The 20,676-nt window shown below is 45.1% G+C and overlaps 1 protein-coding gene across 6 annotated transcripts in view; it reads right to left on the bottom strand.

Moving 5' to 3' along the window:
* OBSCN (obscurin, cytoskeletal calmodulin and titin-interacting RhoGEF) overlaps window positions 1-20,676 on the bottom strand; it is a 266,409-nt gene that overhangs the window by 170,330 nt on the left and 75,403 nt on the right. For all 6 annotated transcript variants that reach the window (XM_065582593.1, XM_065582594.1, XM_065582591.1 and 3 more), the window contains exons 21-29: window positions 19,601-19,876; window positions 14,881-15,156; window positions 13,901-14,176; window positions 11,542-11,817; window positions 9,747-10,022; window positions 8,598-8,873; window positions 5,556-5,822; window positions 3,611-3,880; window positions 3,061-3,327 (exon numbers count right to left, since the gene is read on the bottom strand). In XM_065582593.1, coding sequence (XP_065438665.1) covers window positions 3,061-3,327; window positions 3,611-3,880; window positions 5,556-5,822; window positions 8,598-8,873; window positions 9,747-10,022; window positions 11,542-11,817; window positions 13,901-14,176; window positions 14,881-15,156; window positions 19,601-19,876 — 2,460 coding nt within the window. The remainder of the gene's footprint in view (window positions 1-3,060; window positions 3,328-3,610; window positions 3,881-5,555; window positions 5,823-8,597; window positions 8,874-9,746; window positions 10,023-11,541; window positions 11,818-13,900; window positions 14,177-14,880; window positions 15,157-19,600; window positions 19,877-20,676) is intronic.

The following is a 20,676-nucleotide window of genomic DNA, read 5'->3' as shown; positions in this document are numbered from 1 at the left end:
GCATTTGTGCTGAAAACCTAATTGCAAAGAGTAATGTTCATCCAGTTAAAAAGAGTGTAATGTCATGTGATTGATGTGAACAACCACAACTAACATAGAAAATTCAAACTTGGAATACCATGTACCAAATATTTTTGCATGTCTACTGGCTGCTCTATTACGTTGTACATCCCCTTAATGAATAGGTGTGTTGAAGATTAATCTTCGAAGTTAACAAAATAAAAAAATTCAAATAAAAAATCCTTCTTTTAATAATGAATAAACTTGAGGCAATCACTGTTTGCTAGCAGATGTACTAAAAGCAGGAAAAGGAGCCAAATTCATTGTGATGCATTCACGCAACTCTATATATGTGATATATACATTTATGGCAGCTTGAGCAATGAACACGTGCTAGTCAGTTTCACTTTTATTTAAGGTTATTTCACATACAAGTGTCCTGTATTATTCCAAAGTTACACTGCATGGGTTGCAAGCACTGCATGAAATGTTTACGTGGCTTTAAAGAACTGTTTCCGTTGGAATTTATTTTTTAAGTCGTGGGAACATTTCTATTGGTCTGAGGTTTTGTAAAACACATTTTTACAAAAGCCAAATTTTGAGCCAAGTTTGATTTGACAATGTTTCCCTTTCCAATGTATTCTCAATAAAAAAAAAAAAAATACAGGTCAAGGGGACTAAAGTGATGCTAAAATCTCAAAGCCTGTAAAACTCAATATATTCCTGGTAACATATCAAAAGCCACTTCAAAGAAGGATGCCTTCTATTGTATTTAATTGCCTTCCTCTCCTACAGCTTGAATTGTAAAAGTTAAACTACTGAAGAAAGACAGCTTCTAAAACAAGATATATGGTACTTGCAGAAAAAACAGGTACTGCATACATTTTGTTTATTATCATTCTACAGCTCATGGACCCACTAAATATCCCTGCCCTCTAACTGCCTGGTTGGTACTTTCAATCGTCCTCATCACAGCCAGAGTCTGCTGTTTCCGAGGGCTAATCAGTTTGGTGGCGGTTGGTTGAGCAGCTGCCACCAGAGCTGATAACTATCCTGTATCTGGATATTAAAACAGTGTCTCTTGTCAGAGGACAGCAAGGAAAACTCTGAAGAGGAAGAAACTATAGAAACAGGGTGTGAAAAAGATTACACAGACCTGGCTTTTTTTTTAATACATTTGGGCATCAATTTCTGATACCTTTGATTGTGAAATCTTCTAAGAAAGGAAATATACAGGAAGACGTGACCAGCAAGGCAGAGCCCTGTTTACAAATAAGGACAATGAACTTCTGGGGGCATAACAAAGGGGTACAGAGGTATAACCTCATTCCTTCCATCTGTGAGGACAAGCCGCCAGTGGGCTTGGAAATTCTGGGGAAAGGACATGGGTAAGCTATTTTGTTGGGGATAGGCGAATGCTTTGCTAGTTAAGTTTAGGGTCCAGAAAGTAAAGTGTGTTATGATTTTGTTTTATATGTAACCATTTGTTTCCAATATTCCGACTTTCTCTCTCTAGAATCCATGTTCTTTGATAATAAACTTATTATTGTTTTCACTACACATCTTTATGTGCTGTGTGTTAAGTAAAGTGGTCCCCCTGAGTTGAATCTTACAGACCGCTGTGTACTTTGGGAATAGCAAGTCTAAGAGTTGTGGGTCCAGTGGAACAGGGGCTGGGCCCTGCAGAGGGCTGCTCAGAGGTCTCGGAGGTTGGAGTGTGCCTATCGCTAACCCGTACAGAGAGAACGAGGCCCGCCGAGGCCTGGCAGGCAGTGCTTGTGTTGCCAGAGGCTGGTGATTTCAGGGAGCTAATCCACTGCAAGCACAGACAAGACTTCCTCACGCTAAGGGCTGGTGCCTTAGGCGCCTCACAACCCTGGGTGCCCCTGGGAAGCATCACACTTTATAACTCTGGGATCTAGACTAGCTAAAGCTGCTCTAAGGCCAGACGCCTTACGGATGTTTCACAGCAGCTACTTTGCTTTTGCTCCATGTCCGTTCGCAACCTCTAAACTCTGGGTCTGAACAAACCCAAAATCTCCGTAAGACTGAACTTCACCCGGCTTTCCACTGAAATCACTGAAACCCACAAATTTCACAGGATTTCACGGCAAAGCCATAAACTGGCCTGGGTTTGGTCAAAAACTCACCCCAAGGTTTTCAACCTTTCCACAAAGATCATCTGAGTTTTGAATTTTAACAAAATGCAAAGCCAGGTGAGTTTCACCTGGTTTCTGGCCCTGTTAAGAATATTTCTCACTGTTGAACAATTAGCTCTATGGATTTCCTGTGTACACACTAGATACAGACATGAGCCAGAACACCATATCCAAATTCAGCAGAAATCCCCAAGTTCACATCTGGACCATTCCATGAGGGCTCAGCCTCTCGAACCTCTCTCTTCATCTGTTCGATATTCAAAAGGTGCCTAAATATCATTTATTATTTATATTTATATAGCATCCACACTCCTAAGGGTGCTTTACAGACATATAACTAGACAGATCCTTTCCCTGAAGCACATACAACCTAAATGAAGATATGGCGTTACAATGAAGACAAAGGGAATGCGGGGAAGGAGGCTGAATTACAGAGGTTACAGACTGAAGAGCGTTAGTTTATTTGAATACTCAAACACTTGCTGGTAGAGGATTTGTTATTTTAACGTTAATTGTATTTCAAGAGCTGTTTTGTGGGGGGTACTGTAAGGAAGAGAGGTGGAATATGGAATGGTGGGAAGAGGAATGATTTCATAGGAGCAAACTCATCTGGCAAAAGACAGAATGGAAAGGGGTGAGGGAATTTCAGAGGAGAAGGGACGAGCTCAGAGGTGTAATGGTGAACAGGGGGAGTGAAGGCAATAGACACGGGACTGTGGTAGTTGGAAACAGTAGAAGGAGGAGGTCAGAGCAAACAACCAATCAGCTGTGGTAGCTCCAGCGTTCACGTTCTCCCGCACAGTCATTTGACTGGCAGCACGCTAAGAGGAAACACCCACATTCCCAAAACCAGCCTCCTAACGTTGGCTACAGCACAGATGGACATTCAGCATCAACTTACTTTGCACATTCAGCTTGGCCTGGGTCTTCTCTTCAAGAGTCTCACAGCAATAGAAGCCCCGGTCGGCAAAGGTGATGTTCTTAATCATCAAGCTGTGTTTCGTCCCCTCAGCCTTGATCTCGACATTGTCACTGGACTGCAGCACGACACTGTTCCTCATCCATTTCACCTCCACGGAAGGCTTGCTCAGCTCTACCTCCAGGGTCACCGTGTCCCTCTCCTCAACCGTTTTGGGCTCCAGTTTCTTCTTGAACGTCACCGGCGCCTCTGGCAAATGAGAGGAGACAAGAATAAAAGTTGAGAGACTCCAGAAAACTGGCGCTAACGTAAGATTAAAATGGTGGCTTCTGAAGAAATCAAAGTTGGGGAAAATCCATGTGAACAGAAGCAGCATCTCCAGCACTGCAACGCTCTGGGCACTATTCTAACATGGGGAACACATGCATTTTTCATCCCCATGGCCAACTCAGAAAGTCAGTAGAAGGAACGTACAAAACAACACATCCCACAGTGTGGATGACAGTCAGTCAAAGGGACCTTACTCTCTCACCTCGGACTGTGAGGGTGGCTTTGCTTTCCACACCCTCTGCATTGGCTGAGATTTCTGCTGCATCCTCCAGAGTCAGGTCAGTGATGGTGAGGCTGTGGTTGGTGTCCTTCTGAGAGATCACGTGTTTCTTACTGGCTTCAATTTTGACACCATTTCTGTGCCACGTAACCGCAGCATCGTTGGGGGAGACGGTGCATTTGAATGTGGCCTCTTTTCCTTCTTCAGACACTACGTTGTGAAGGCCTGTAGTGAACTTCACCACTCTAGGAGCTGACAGAGAAGGAGGAGACATTTTAGCAGCACATGCATGACAATCCCCCATTCTGCGAGCAACTCCAGAGGGCAGACTGGCTCAGTAAACCATGGTTTTCCCACGGATATTTCATTGTGTGACAGTGTGTGCTCATGGTAACATAGTCACATTACATCTCACTGTCCAATTTTTATATATGGAGGTGCCATCCCTAGGATAGGAGCAAGCGTGTAAGGGAAAATCCTGGGTCTAGATTCAGGATCCTTAACCCCAACCTCACATGCAATATCAGGACCAAAAAATGATTAGGGGTCTGGAGCACATGACTTATGAGGAGAGGCTGAGGGAACTGGGATTGTTTAGTCTCCTGAAGAGAAGAATGAGGGGGGATTTGATAGCAGCCTTCAACTACCTGAAGGGGGGTTCCAAAGAGGATGGAGCTCGGCTGTTCTCAGTGGTGGCAGATGACAGAACAAGGAGCAATGGTCTCAAGTTGCAGTGGGGGAGGTCCAGGTTGGATATTAGGAAAAACTATTTCACTAGGAGGGTGGTGAAACACTGGAATTTGTTACCTAGGGAGGTGGTGGAATCTCCTTCCTTGGAGGTTTTTAAGGCCCGGCTTGACAAAGCCCTGGCTGGGATGATTTAGTTGGGAATTGGTCCTGCTTTGAGCAGGGGGTTGGACTAGATGACCTCTTGAGGTCCCTTCCAACCCTGATATTCTATGATTCTATGATTCTATAAGTCCACAGCCTATCTAACATGAGACCCCAACTCAGTCTCAAAGTCACAACAACATTCTTTGCAAAGAGAACCTACGCCATTTTTGCAGGAAGGTAGCAGAGTTCTGCCCTTCATTGTATATGAAATCAATTGAAAAGAGACCATCCAAATGCAGAATCTGAACATGCTCTTAAACCAACATAGTTCAAACTGGGGCCTAGGAGGAGACTTTTTAAGGCTCACATATAATTTGGACTTTAAAGTGGACATGATAAGGTAAACTGTGGCTTCACATATACTAATACCAAGATTGACCCCGGGACTTTCATCACCAAAATCACGGGGCTCTGCCATGTGAGATAAAAGAGAAACTTGGTTAAGCAGCAAGTTATATCCAGTAGAGGGCGATACAATCAACCCATACTAAGTCCACATACTACTTTAGCAGGACTCTGCACTAACTCTTATTGTTGCTGCTACTTAAATTTATAGATTTTTATCATTGTTTAAATATTATTTAAATATCATTTCTAGGGATCTTCTACCTACAATATACATTGCATCTCTCTCTTTCAGAATGGCAGTCATGCTGTCTATTCATTAACTGTAAGATGGGAGCCCTTATTTTCCCAGCTACCACATACATGTCTGCATGCTAGCCAGAGGCATAGCGAGCGCCCTCCGTACCCTCCGACCGGAGGGGGCCCCGCAAGGAAGGGGGCCCCTAAAAGTGGCAAAATAAATACCGCATTCCAGTTTCTGCATTGTAAGGGGCCCCGCCCGGACATATGTTCAGAGGGGCCACCGTTCGGAGGGGGCCACGTTCTTTGTTGCTACGGCCCTGATGCTAGCAACAATGTCCCCTGACCTCTTAACACAGGCAGAATTTTTAATGTAGCTCTTTAGCACTGTAATGGAAGGGGAGGGGAGCAGGATGTCACCCGCAATGTCATGGATCTGGCAAGGTACCTTTGGGGGTGACCTGAATGCTGCTTTTGTCGTCCCGCGATTCACAGGAGTACTCTCCCTTGTCTTCGGCCCGGAGTCCCATTATGGTCAGGATCCGCTTGACACCATCCTCACGAATCTGGAAGCGCTTGCTGGGTTTGACCTCAACTCTGTCCTTGTACCACAGCACATCCCCCTTAGCCTGGCTCAGCTCACAGGTCAGAGAGATGGTCCCTCCGATCTCGGCACTGACTGCTTCTAATTTCTTTGCAAACTTCACAGGGATTTCTGAGATTCATTGGAAGGAAAACAATGAACGCAGAACAGATCAGAAGATTGTTTTCTTGCCCTTTTTTTTTATTTGGGGGATTTTTGGATCAGAGGAAGGTGGGAAATTCAAGAGATTGTCAGCAATAGAAACGTCGCAAATTCTGACTCAGTAATTATAATAGCAACTTTTCATCCACCCATCTCAAAACAAGTCACGAAAGTGGGTAAAACACACACAAAAAAAACAACATTTTTCACCGGAGGACACTAAGATTACAAAGCAGATTAGTGACTTTCCCAGGGTCTCTCACACACACAGTGAGTAAGGAATAGAGCCCAGGTCTTCTAACTGCTGGTCCAACGCCCCTATAGGCTGGCTGCCTATCCTTAGAGAGTGGGAATGGACACACAGCTGAAAGCATATTTATCAAGCGACAAATCCATCAGATTCTTACAGACCATTGAGTTGGCAGCTTAGAGTGAGTCCTTTAAAGTAAAATAAAATACAAAAGAAATCTTAGACCCTTTTTAATTCTGGAAGGAGAGGTGTCAGAATGATGCCTTAAAATGCCTGGGTTTGGGATTGTCCTCTCCTTTTTCCTTTTTGTTCTGCCTTCCACCTGATAAACCGAACTCACCTGCTGAGCTATCACATCATGTGTCTCCTTGGCAGGGGGATGTTAGCATAGACTCTCCACCATCATTGCTTTGGGGTAAGAGATGATACAACCTTTGTTCTGTGGCCCCAGGATGTGAAATTCACCCTCCACTCCCAGGTATCTCTCTCCACAATCTCTCTCACCTCTTTGACATAGAATAGAATCATAGAATATTAGGGTTGGAAGAGACCTCAGGAGGTCATCTAGTCCAATCCCCTGCTCAAAGCAGGGCCAACACCAACTAAATCATCCCAGCCAGGGCTTTGTCAAGCCGGGCCTTAAATACCTCTAAGGATGGAGATTCCACCACCTCCCTAGGGAACCCATTCCAGTGCTTCACCACCCTCCTAATGAAATAGACATCTATCTATCCAAGTATCAGAGGGGTAGCCGTGTTAATCTGGATCTGTAAAAAGCGACAAAGAGTCCTGTGGCACCTTATAGACTAACAGACGTATTGGAGCATGAGCTTTCGTGGGTGAATACCCACTTTGTCAGACGCGCGTCTGACGAAGTGGGTATTCACCCATGAAATCTTATGCTCCAATATGTCTGTTAGTCTATAAGGTGCCACAGGACTCTTTGTCGCTTTTTATCTATCTATCTAGCCATCTATCTACCTATCCATCTATCCATCCAAGGCCCCTTATATCACCCCCATTACCACACTACCTGGGTACCTCACCCTCTTTAATATATTTACCCTCACAACACACTTGTGAAGTAGGGAAGTAAAATGGATGGCCCTTAATAGCAACCTTGATATTAACAACTTCCAGTTAATAGCAATATTGCGCTGGGAATCCATCCTGTCCCATCGACTTTAATTCTCATGAGATTTGGGATACTGGCAACGGTGTGCCACGTACTGAGAACTTTTTCTAGACGCGAGACCCCTGCCTCAGGCAGGTTTGCGGGGCTGTTGTCAGGGGAGGAAGTGATGGGATGGGCCTTCCCTGGCTGGCCCCGCCAATCTGCTCACAGCCCATGCTTGGCACGTTCCAGTGCTTCCTTCCCTGGCTGCAGCCCTGCCATCCTGCCTTCTGCTTATTGGCAATGGCCAGACCATGGCAACTTTTTGCAGGCAGCTGAGGGGTTGCTAAGGAGTGGAATCTCCTGTAAAAGGGGAAGTGAAGTACAGAGAGACTAAGTGACTTGCCCAAAAACACACTGTGCTTTATCGTCAGAGGTTCAAGTAAAAGGGTGGCCAGGGGAGCAGCTGCTGCCCTCTTCTCCCCAGCCTGGGTAAGCAGAGCTCTCCCCACAGCTCCCCAGCTACAAATCATTACCAGAGCGCAGCCCTGCGAGGTAAACGGGAGAATCCATTTGTTGCTGGGCCAGCGCAACTCCAACACTCTGAGCTAGACTGTCATCTTCTACAACCTGCCTTGATAAAGGGACGCAGAAAGCAGCCCCACCCCAGAAACACAGCCAGGGCCAAATTGTGGCTCAGAGCCACGTTTCTGTCCCTGCTTGCTCCATGGGGAATTAAGCTATCCCCCCCATGCCCTTCTCCTGGCACAATTTATGCCCACCTCCATGCCGGCTCTGCTGTGCCCACACCCCACCCACCTGTAAAGGAGATGGAATAGTGCTCTGCCCCCATACAGCTACCTGTAACTGGATAGCAAGCCCCGAGGAATAGGAGGCACCTTATGACCTCCTTCCTCCCCACTCGAGCATGCAATATGGGCCATGAACTAGCCCGGTGGTGGTAGGAAGCATCTTGCTTTGCTCTGTATGGACATTGAGGGAAATGGATCCGCTGGACCCTGGAGCCAGAATCTCAGCAGCCACGACACAAGGGCCCTGAGAGCTGAGCAAGGATGAGGGGAGGGGGAGTTTCAACTGCAGCCCCTTGGCCTCCACCCCTGAGCAAGATCCATTTGACTTTGACTTCGGGGGGAGAGCTAGCTCAGTGGTTTGAGCATTGGCCTGCAAAACCCAGGGTTGTAAATTCAATCCTTGAGGGGAAAAATTAGGGATCTGGGGCAAAATCAGTACTTGGTCCTGCTAGTGAGGGCAGGGGGCTGGACTCAATGACCTTCCAGTTCTACAAGATAGGTATATCTCCATATATATATATATATATTGTTGGGAATGAAGCTGACACGCCTGCTGCTGTTCCTCTCACCTTTCACCTGCACTTTGAACTCCTGCTTGTCGCTCTTTGTCTCGCAGGTGTACACAGCACTGTCTTTGCCCTCAGCCAGCTTCACAGTCAGAGTCCTGGAGGCCCCGTCAGCCTTAATCTCATACTTTTTGCTTCCCTTGATCTCAGTTCCATCTTTGAACCACTTGACTACGGCCGTTTCAGGTGTTACCGAAGTGGCCAGTGTGATGCTCTCATGTTCCTGAACAATGATTGGTTCTTTCTGGACAAGTTTCTTTTGGAATTTTGCCTCTGGTTCTAGAGAAATAATCAAAACAAACAAACAAACAGGCTGGTTTCCTGCTCCCTAGAACAGTCGTTCTCAACCATTTTTTGCTCCATGACTCATAAAATAACCCAAAAATTGTCCTGTGATCCCCATAGGCCAGGAATACGGCTGAATGTTTGCAACTTGCTGTCTCTTTTATCTTGGATTGAGTGGGAAATGATCAGTTGTTCCTTCATAGAGGTAATTTGTTATAGAATCAAAGATAATGGAAAAAAATACACATGGACATAAACACGCATCTGGAAGCCTCTAAGATTCTTCTTTCGTATGAAAATTACTCTGTCACCATGGTACTAATTCAAATTCAACTCTGTGGACTTGCTGCACCCTACAAAATTTTCCTTGTTTGTACCTACTACGCTATGGGCTCACTTTTCTCCTCCTCTCATGGCCTCATCTCTAACTCCCATAATGCATCAGGCCTTTAACACATGCTGCTACTCCATTTAACTAGCACCATTCTTCCAAGTCACCATTTCTCCTCTTTAAAACTCTTCCACTTCTATCTCGCTTTCAACCCATTATCTCTGTGAAATGATTTGAGATTGTGTCTGTGAAGGAGACAATGTAAAAATAAACCATGTAGCCCTGTGTTATACAACGTTAAGATTATCAGCCAAATTCTGCCTTCAACTACATCTACACAGTACTGACAAAGTGAATAGGATAAATTAATCTGTGGTGTAGCTTATTTGAAGTCAAGGATGTAACACCTGGGCAGATCTTGGCCCAGTTACTACCAGGAATTAAGGAGTATAAAATATTCACTCCAAGCACATGTTTTACAGATGAAAAATCTGACCTCAATTCTGCCCAGAATGGGTGTGCTAGAGAACACTCACCTACTGCTTCAATCTTGAAGGTCAGTTTCTGGCCTGCGGCCTCACAGGTGTACTCTCCAGCGTCCTCCTTCTCCATCTGCTCCAGGACCAGACGCCGGGATTTGCCCTCAGACTCTACTTTGAGTTTCTTACTGGGGGTTATCAGTTTGCCGTCCTTGTGCCATTTCACTTCAGTCTTGGCCTGGGCCACTTCACAGGACAGGGTGGTGCTCTCTGTCAGCACAGCCTTCACCTCCTTCTGCACCTTCTCCTGGTTTACAAATGCAGATTCTGGCTCTGAGTAGGAAAAAGAAAAGAGAAAAATGACTGATTAAAATAAAATTAGCCCATCTAACACGTCTTAGCACATCGACATGCACCAACTTTGGAAATTCTGAAATTTGTCATTTGCCAACAATAGTCATTGCTGCTGGAGAATGTCTCTATTTATTTGTTTGTTGCTAATTAGGCCATACAATGCAGAAGTTCTTCCTTCTTTGATCATGTTTCCATCATAAACCAACATGACCACACAGACTCCCAGAACGGACTCTTAGTGATCTCGCCCATGGTCATTCCCAGCAGGAACTTCTCTTTCCAAAGAATACTGTTACTAGTACAATACTCTGATAATTAAGGACCTGGTTCGGCAAGGTACACAAGTGTACACATGTTTAATTTGAAGCAGCTGGCAATCCCTTTGACTTCACATGCTTAAAGTTACCCAAGTTAAGCACCTTGCTGAATCAGGTCCAATCTTGCAAACTGCAGGCAACTTTCAGGAGAAGAGGGCATTTAACACATGGCAGGAGGCATGCAGCATCTCACTGGATCAGGAGGAAAAACTTATAATGAAAGGACCTCCGAAAATTCACAGCTCTAGATCAGTTTGGATGAGCACTCAAAAATGTGGATGCTTCTCCAAAAAACATATCCCAGCCTCTTCAGTCTCCAAAGCCAGGCTGGGAATCTTGCAAGAAGAGGTTTTTGTTACTTCTGGCTTCCTCTGAGGCTGGAAATGCCAAAGCCTAATCCAGGAAAGCACTTAAGCAACTTAAAGTTAAGCATATGCTTACAGGCTTTCCTGAACAGGGATGCTGTCCAATGTCAGGCGCTAGAAGAAGAACCTATTGTGATAATTAGGTGCTTTACATCTGACTATGGGAAAAGCAGGGGCAGCAAGAAAATTGTCTGATTGTTTTTTGAAGTCCAACATTTTTGAACTTCAAAAAGTTTGGTCCAGATTCGGTTTGAATTCTGAGTGACAGTTTGGACCAGTTTCCACACTGGTTCATCCATCACCAGTTAGGACCAGCTCCTCCACTATCACTAGGGCTCCACTGACTTCCATTTCACCATTGTTCATGCAAAAGCCACCTCCTCTGCCGCTCTTGCCAGCTGCAACAACCCTACTGTGCCTCTCTCCCACTGCCCCTTTTCAAATCTCAATTGAACAGTTCTCTTTATTCCCCTTATCTGTGCTTCTTAATTGATTTCTCCCTGTGTGTCTATAAAAGTAGCATGCTGTTCTGCAAGGAGTATATCATTTTTATTACTTTATTTATTATTAAATCTCCAATTTAATAATGTGATGCACTCTTATGACATATTGATACACCCTGATATTTTGGTATATGCAAAACATTAGGGCAGACCCTCAGCTAGCATAAATCAGCCTAGCTCCTAGCCTGCAGTGGAACGACACTAATTTATACAAGTTGAGGGTCTGTCTCACTGCACACATTTGTTACTGTTGTTGTTAGCCCATTTTCAGACATGACAGTATCATTGGGAATTCAGGGGGTCTTTCTCTCACCTGTGACATTAAACTTGAAGGTCAGTTTCTGGCCTGCGGCTTCACAGGTGTACTCTCCAGCATCCTTCTTCTCCACCTGCTCCACGACCAGACGGCGGGATTTGCCCTCAGACTCCACTTTGAATTTCTTGCTGGAGGTGATCAGTTTCCCGTCCTTGTACCATTTCACTTCAGTCTTGGCCTGGGCCACTTCACAGGAGAGGGTGGCGCTCTCTGTCAGCACAGCCTTCACCTCCTTCTGCACCTTCTCCTGGTTTGCAAATACGATTTCTGGCTCTGAAAAAGATAACATTTCAAAGTAAGTGAATCTATAACCTGAAAGCTGCCAAAACTTGTATCAGGACCTAAGGAGAACAATTAAATCCATGTCTCCAATCTGACAACATGCATTTAAAGTTCTCAGATCACCACAGAAAACATTTTCAGGTTTTCTTATGCGGTAAACTTTCTTGTTACTGTTTAACAGGAGCTATGACAAAACAGTTAAGCGTCTATGTTAGCATGCCAGGAAGGTGGCCACATTGCTTAACACCATGGTATTCATTCTAGGTCCCATCAAGGCAAATCAGATCAGCTGGGCAGTCCTTACTGGTCATTCCAAGGATCAGGCCAAGCGCAGTTTTTAGCAGCAGGGCCTTGACTACACTATTCCCTTCCTGACAACATGAGCTAGAATCCCACTGTGACTGCAGAATTTCTCATATTTGTTGTTATTAGCAGCAATAATATTAAAGTAGCACCTAGAGGCAGGACCACACTAGGTGCAGCACAAACATACATTTGGAGACCGTCCCTGCACCAAAGAGTTTGCAACCTAAATAGGCAAAGGGTAGCAGGGGAAACAGACACACAGAGGGGAAATGACTGGACCAAGGCCACACAGCAGGTCAATAGCAGAGTCAGGAATAGAACCAAGCTCTCTTGAGCCCCAAGTCCAGTGCCCTACCCATTGGCTCACACGCCCTCTGTGCAGTTTGGTTTGCTTGAATAACAACTGTTTAATCTCTGCTGCTTGCACCTGAATGTCTCTGCAGATTTGGAAGAAGGCTGTTTCCTACGGCTAGGATAAGGTCCTGGTGGCCCACCGAGCTGAATTTATGATTCAATTACTGAATTTGCTTAAGGCACAGCACCGAGGGTAACAGGGGCTTAATACATTGTTTGAAATCATAATTAAACCTTTTTGTATATTGCTAGAGGACTGAGATCAGATGGGTGACATCTCTCCTCTATACTCAGGGCTGGATTGTGGCTTTGCAGCCCTGGCTCCACTGGGATGTGTCACAGAGCTGCACCATCTGAGAGGCAGATGCCAGAGCTGTCATCCTGGTAGTGCACAGAGACAGACAGGCTGCTTCCCCAGCACCGGGGTGCAGAATGCATTCTCGCAGTGCTACTGGTCATCTGGCTACACACCATCCCCTCCCAGCCAGCACCATCAGACTGCACCAGCCTGCCCACCTCACACACACGCAGCCTTACACCCAGGGTGAAATGCTCATCTCCCACATAATGCTGGAGTAATCAGACTGTCTGCAAAGGAGCGTGGGTGAGCGGGGAAGGTGAAATCCACTCTCCCAATCGGAAGCCCAGGCACCAGACGTCAGCGCACTTCACCTTCTGCCCCTCCATGCCACTCACATGGAGCATTAGGGCCACTGCATTCATGGAAAGGCAGATCCCCAGCCCCGTTATGTCCTTCCCCGCCAGCCTCTCCTGGGCAGACCTGGAGAGCGCCCGTCCATGAGGGGCAAGGAAGTGCAGATACCACCGCATGGCCACTCCACCATGGCTCCCCTCTGCAACTTCACTGGGGTTGAGAGTGGTGTGAACAGTCATCTGCTGGCTCTGTGGCATTCTGGGTGCATCAATGGACTTACGGCAGGGAAAGGGATTGCGACACTATTATTATTCATGTATATTCGGGAAGGGGTCACAATATACTGGGCATTTTCCAAACATACTGAGAAGAGGCTCTCCCTGCCTTAAAGATCCTGCAATCCATTACAAATACACCTCTACCTCGATATAACGCAACCTGATATAACACGAATTCGGATATAATGCGGTAAAGCAGTGATCCGGGGGGGCGGGGCTGCGCACTCCGGTGGATCAAAGCAAGTTCGATATATAACGCAGTTTCACGTATAACACAGTAAGATTTTTTGGCTCCCGAGGACAGCGTTATATCGAGCTAGAGGTGTATATATATTTTCTGAAAAGTCCCCCCCAACTTCTGCACCAAAGCAACAGCAGCCACTCTCTGGCCCATAATTTGCTCCTAAAACGGTGGACAATATTTTTAAAAAATAAAATTACTTTAGTCTCCTAACAGAAATAAAAAAAGAGTTTCTCCCACCTGTGACGATAACTTTGAAGGTCAGCTTCTGGCCTGCGGCCTCACAGGTGTACTCTCCAGCGTCCTTCTTCTCCACCTGTTCCACGACCAGTCGTCGGGATTTGCCCTCAGACTCCACTTTAAATTTCTTGCTGGAGGTGATCAGTTTCCCGTCCTTGTGCCACCTCACTTCAGTCTCGGCCTGCGCCACCTCACAGCTCAGTGTGGTGCTCTCCGTCAGAACAGCCTTCATCTCCTTCTGCACCTTCTCCTTGTTTGCAAACACAACTTCAGGTTCTGAGATTGGGGGAAACAATTTAAAAAGTTAACTCCCCCAACTTTGATCTTCATTACCAGAAGGCAGGTTTACAAAGATTTTTCCCAATTCATATTTCTTGAGTGCCCATCTCCTGAGTCATTTAAACTAGACCACACCAACAAGTGTTAGGAGGAACAATCCTTCACTAGCAGTGGAGAATGGACTTGGTGACCTACAAGGGTTTTTCCATCTCTAATTACCATGATTTTCTGAAATCTGCAATGGAAGAAACTAATGTATTTGTTAACATTTGTCCATCAGAACTTCACTGAATATCATCAGTTGGATGATTGTGCTGCAAGAAAATACACATTAAATCATATAAACAAGAGGAGAGATGCATTTTACCTTGCAATCCAAAATAAAGGTGGCTCTAGAAAAAAGAGTCCACATTCTGGGATTCATGCTTCAACTTTCCAAAATTTCACCGGTGTTCTCTAATTAAAAATAAAAATAAACCACCCATCTCTGTTACTTTTCCAGAATTATGCCAGGCCAGAATCAAGGACTAGTTTAATGCATAAACTCCTGAACTTTTCAGTTCGTTTGTGGGTTGGTTTAAATTTTTCATAAGCCAAACTGGCTTTGTCACTGGCTCCCTGCACAACCTTAGGCAGGTCACTTAACTTTTCTGTGCTTCAGGTTTCCAATATGGAAACTAAGAGAGAAATCAGTCTCTCACCTGTGACGATAACTTTGAAGGTCAGTTTCTGGCCTGCGGCCTCACAGGTGTACTCTCCAGCATCTTTCTTCTCCACCTGCTCCACGGCCAGCCTTCGGGATTTGCCCTCAGACTCCACTTTGAGTTTCTTGCTGGAAGTGATCGATTTCCCATCCTTGTACCATTTCACTTCAGTCTTGGCCTGGGCCACCTCACAGCTCAGGGTGGCACTCTCTGTCAGGACGGCCTTCACCTCCTTCTGCACCTTCTCTTTGTTTGTAAACACATCTTCTGCCTCTGCAAACAGGAGGAGAGGGGATAGTCAAGAAACAAACCTTCCTTTTGAGGCAGAGGGTTTCAGATTCCCCATTAATGACTGAGGCTGTTTTAAAATAAATCTAGGTTTGACCATTTTAATGTTAGAGACAAGATGGGAGAGGTAATATCTTTTACTGAACCAACTTCTAATGGCTTATTTAATAGAAAAGCTGGACAGAACTCTGACCTTGAATCTTTTAAATGACAGAACCTACCCTTAAGCCAAAGCTGCTTGGGGGAGAACTATCCATCCTGTCAAAATCTAAAAATCTAAAACCTAGCTCAGATCTCTCCTTTAGTATTTAAACTCTGCCACAGTACCAGGAGAGCTACAATCGAAAGAACAATAGGTCTGAACCTGGATACTGGATCCACATCCCCTTGAATTCGGGGGAATTTTAGATCAGAATCCAAAATTTCATGTCATTGGAACTCCAGATTCAAAACTTCCTTGAATGTTGTGGAAGTTTGCACTTTAACACAGATCCAGAGACAGGTTTTGCAGTTTCACCCCATCTCCAGAGTGAATCGCTCATTCAAGATCCAATCCCAGCAGGATGCTGGAACTGTAAAAAAAAAAAAAGAAAAACTTTGGAAGGGCCATGAACTCTCATGCAAGCCAACTTCTAACTAATTGGGGTCAGGAAGAGACTTCCCCAATGGCCAGGCTATTCCATAATTGCCCACAGGTCAAAGTGCACCTTCCTCTGAAGCAGCTGGTACTGGCCACTGCAGAAGACCAGACACTGGACTAGATGGACAGTTGGTCTGATCCAGTCTGGCAATGGCAATAGACCTGCCATCATAGCTCTGTAAAAAGATCACAAGGAAATCTCAAACCACATGCCTGAGCCTGATCCAAAGTCCACTGAAGTTAACGGGATTCTTTCTATGGACTTTAATGGGCCTTGGACCAGAACTCAAGCATCAGGTTTTGTGATAACCTTGAAATTCCGTCCAGATTCGTCGAAAGGTTCGCTGAGATTTACAAAACTTTTCAGCCAAGCTGGACGCAAAGCCTGGACTGCTTTGTAGCTTTGCACCCAAATTCACATTTTTTCAGTGGGAAATCAAGCGAAATAGGGTGGGTTTAAGCAAGCGGCGCTTTTAAATATTGAGTTGCTTCAAACCCAAAGCTCAAGGCAAAACACAGGTGGAAAAGGGATGAGGCAGACCCATCCAGACTGAAACCATGAGACATATTTGCAGAAATGCCTGTTATGTGAAACCACCTCGTTTCGCAGAGCTTGGGCCATGGTGATATCCAGTGCTGTTCACCATTGCGAGGCCAGGCCTGTCAATTATTTAGATGGTTCTTTCCATAGCTCCTAGAATGGATGGGATATAATCCTGTCATATGTGATGCATGCAGAGCTTCCCACGGCAGCTGTAAATCAAAATGTCAACTGCTTCTCCTTGGAATTAGAGCCCTCTAAGTTCACTGTGTGTTTGATAAGCATCTGGCCTGAAAGGTTAGGCACAGAGTGATTTTCCAGTGTGGGTAAAGGATAGCTGACGTGTTCTGGACCCTCCGCAAGAAAGAAGAGCCACAAGGCTCTTTGTGTCACATCTATGGGTATGCTCATTTCTCTGCAAAGACCCTGAGGGAAGAACAACTGTATCCCTCTGGGCCAATTCGTCCCCATTGGACCCTGTCTTCTGACTTTTGGGAGAGGATTTTATGGGCTAATACAAACCCAACATCACCGCTAATATGTACAATTCATGTCATTCCAGATCATTATTATTTGTGTTATCATAGAGCAGTGGTGCCGAACCTTGCTACACAGGAGGGCCACCTAAAACCTAAGCACAACCTTGTGCGGGCCAAACAGATTCTACATATTTTAATAAGATTTAAAGGCACCTGTATTGATTTATATTTTAAGTTCAGCTTGTTCCGTATGTATTTAGATAGGCTGTTTCGATGTACAATATTGTCTATTTACACACTTGTGTAAACTAAAATGTTGTAAACATGACAACAAAATGCTAATGAATCAGCCATTAGTATATTGGGTTGAAGCAGGCCGTGGGCCTTATGAAATGCTCTGGTGGGCCGTGTGGGCCTGCAGGTTGGGCACCTTTGTTGTAGAGCCTAGAAGTCCCAGTCCGAGGCTAGGACGCCACTGTGCTAGGGGCTGTACAAGCAAAGAACAAAGAGACAGGCCCTGCCCCAGATGTATGGAGTTCAATTTTAAGTGATGGAGTTCTTCCCCGTTGCAGGTTTCAGTTGTTTCGATTTGCCTGAGAGGCATGGCACTTGCTCTCACAAATTCTCTCTGGTGAATTCACTTGAATGTCACCACAAATTAATACCAAGAGATGAGGGGGAAGAACGATCTTCGGGTTAAGACACAGGTGGAGGAGTCAGGAGACCTGGTTTCCATTCCTGACTCTACCACAGGCTTTCCTTGTGACCTTGGGCAAGTCACTTTGGACGCCAAACTTGTTGCCATTGAAGTACATGGCAAATCTCCCATTGATTTCAATGGGAGCAAAAGCACATCCTTATTCTCTCTGTGCTTCAGTTTCCCCATCTGTAAAATACAGATAATACCACCTATCTCACAGAGGTTGCAGAGACTCAACTAATTTGTGCTTGTAAGACATGTTAATAATGTACCTAAGCTACTTATCTGGCCCCCACTACTACAATGGCTGAGTAGCTCATAATCTTTTATGTATTTAGCCTCACATGGCAGAGCTGACCCTGGTTTGCCCAAGTCCCAGGCTTGCATCTTAGCTCCTGCACCATCCTTCCTAGCAGCAAGCACAGAACATTTAGAGGAACCTTTGTAGATAATCGGCACCCTTCATGTGAGGATGTAAGAACCCTTCACACACACCAATTAATTCTCACAATGACTCTGTGATGTAGGAAAGTATCAACATGCCCATTTCCCGCTGGATTAAACTCAGCTACATACAGGTTAAGTAACTGGCCCACAGTCATGCAGCAAGAGAGCAGCAGAGCAGAGCGGAGCCTAGCACGTCGGAATCCCGTATGCTCACCACCAGACCCATTTACACAAACAAACCTATCATGTCTCAGCCTTATGCCAGAAGCCCTGAGTAGCGGAAAATCCTTAGGCTTTCATCCAAGGTTACAGTATGTACTCATGCAAACGCTGGTATTTCAGCCAGAAGCACTTCATCATCCATCATCTTGAGAAAAACCTTTGGGCTAAAGCTATGGAGTTCTCTCGTGTACATAGATGCAAACAATCAATGCCTCTTGCTGGAAGTATTGCATTGTTGTGTGCAGTAGGAAATGCCAATTAGCTCCTGGCTTTAAAATAAAAACAACCCCCCCCCTCAAAAAAAAACCTATGATCCACCACAGGAGGCTAACATGGAGCTCTTGTTTCAAAGAGTGTAATATGATCCTTGGCCAATTTCTGCCTCTCAGTCTCATGTTTATAATCTGTCATCATATCCCTCTCCCACCTTCACTAATCACCAAAGATTTCCTTATCTAAAATAAAAAAGTGACCTGTGATCTCACACCCTCCACCTGCACCTCCTACTTAACCCTGCAGCCAAGTCAGAAGGCTGAAACGATGTTACAATCATTACCATCATTTTCATGGCAAAAGAGTGAAATGCCATAAACACAAGATGATGACCCAAATTTGGCCCTGACTTACTCCCAGGACAATTCCAGTCACTTACAAGCTAGAATACAGGTATGATACAAGAAGTGAGGATAAGATCCAATAAGCCCCTACAATGCACAGAAAATGTTTGGCAAGTTTGGGAACTATGGTGGCAGAATATAGTGCTCGTTAAATCAATTCAGATAAATAAAAAAGGAACAGAAACTTTGCCCCAAACACCAACACAACCTTTTCTGTCCACTTTTATTTAAAGAAAAAAAAACACAGGCAACTTTTCACTTTCTGGTTCAGACAGCAAATAGATCGAAAATTACCAGAGCGCAATGAGATGGCCTATTCTCACTGTACTGCTGACCTTGCCAAAAGCAGGAAGCACCAGAAGTGTTGTGAGAGAGTCTGTTTTTGTGAGATTTTAACATAACTAAATAGCAGAAAGAGACTCAAATAAATCCTCTTACGTTCAGAGGCGCTTCTGAGCTACGTGGATGTTCATCTGAACCCAAACGCCAAATCTCACAGAATTCGTATTTCACCAAGACCACCATTCAGCAAGCTACTGCAGGACCTGATATTCTAGGATTCTATGACATGCATAACTTTAAAGCAGAGACGCAATCCCATTGAAGGCAGTGGGACTACAAATGAGCTTGAAGTTACACCCACCCAGAAGGCCTAGTTGCACACTGCCATAGCTGAGTGCTAGAGAATCATATATTGCTTATTTAACATCCCATCACTCACAAAGAAACGTTCCCGGCAGAGTGGACAATAAAATAACAAATCAAAGTAAGCGTCTCTCTCACCTGTGACAATAACCTTGAAAGTCAGTTTCTGGCCTGCGGCCTCACAGGTGTACTCTCCAGCGTCTTTCTTCTCCACCTGCTCCACGACCAGACGCCGGGATTTATCCTCAGACTCCACTTTGAATTTCTTGCTGGAGGTGATCAGTTTCCCATCCTTGTACCATTTCACTTCAGTCTTGGCCTGGGTCACCTCACAGCTCAGGGTGGCGCTTTCTGTCAGGGCAGCCTTCACCTCCTTCTGCACCTTCTCCTGGTTTGCAAACACCTCTTCAGGCTCTGCAAGGGGGAGAAGCGATTTAAAAACTGAATGCACAGTTAGAGCTGCACAAAATAGTCCCAACACAATGTAAAGTTCATTAGCTGAGCTGTGTCACATTTCATGCCATTTTGAAATGGGCCACATTTCGTTAAATTCAAGCCCCAGATGCAACACTTTTCCTTCCACCAATCAGGTGTTGCTGATGCTCCACCATCCAGAAGAAATGAAAGGCTCCAGAAGAAATACAGTGCCTTGTATATGTAACCCCTGCCAGCTCAGAATGGCACTTTGTCCCCCTCTAGTGGTGGCTACGCCAGCTAGAGATTGACAGATGTGCCTTTCAGCTGAACAGTAGAGGCTCATTCATTTAGCTGAGGAGGTCTTAGGTTTGATCACCGACCCAACGAATGACGTGGTGAACGTTACATAGATACAATGGGCTTGATCAAATGTGCATCTAACTTGAGAACACTGTTGCTCACACATCGGCATTTCTGAATGCCATGAATCAGTTAGACTCACACCCAGCCACCATTGCGATAACTGCACTTATGACTTAGGCATGCAGTTGTCCCTTCCAAATCAGACAATGTTTCTATTGTCGGATGATCTCAAAATCCAAGAACATGAAATTTCATGTTTTCATAAAATGAGGGTCTGATTTTTCTCTCACATACGTCTGCACACCAGGAGTAACTCCTTTGAAATCAGTGGAGTTACAATGGTGTAAATTCAGTCTAAGTGAAAGCGGATTCACACCCCATGGTTATTATTTGGGCCTCCCCTGCAAATGCAGTCCTTGTTTGTACCCTGGCGT

Source organism: Chrysemys picta, chromosome 2, assembly GCF_011386835.1.
Source record: "Chrysemys picta bellii isolate R12L10 chromosome 2, ASM1138683v2, whole genome shotgun sequence".
In the NCBI taxonomy this organism is placed as follows: domain Eukaryota; kingdom Metazoa; phylum Chordata; order Testudines; family Emydidae; genus Chrysemys; species Chrysemys picta.
The sequence above is the reverse complement of the archived record's forward strand: the minus strand, read 5'-3'. Positions and strand labels throughout refer to the sequence as shown.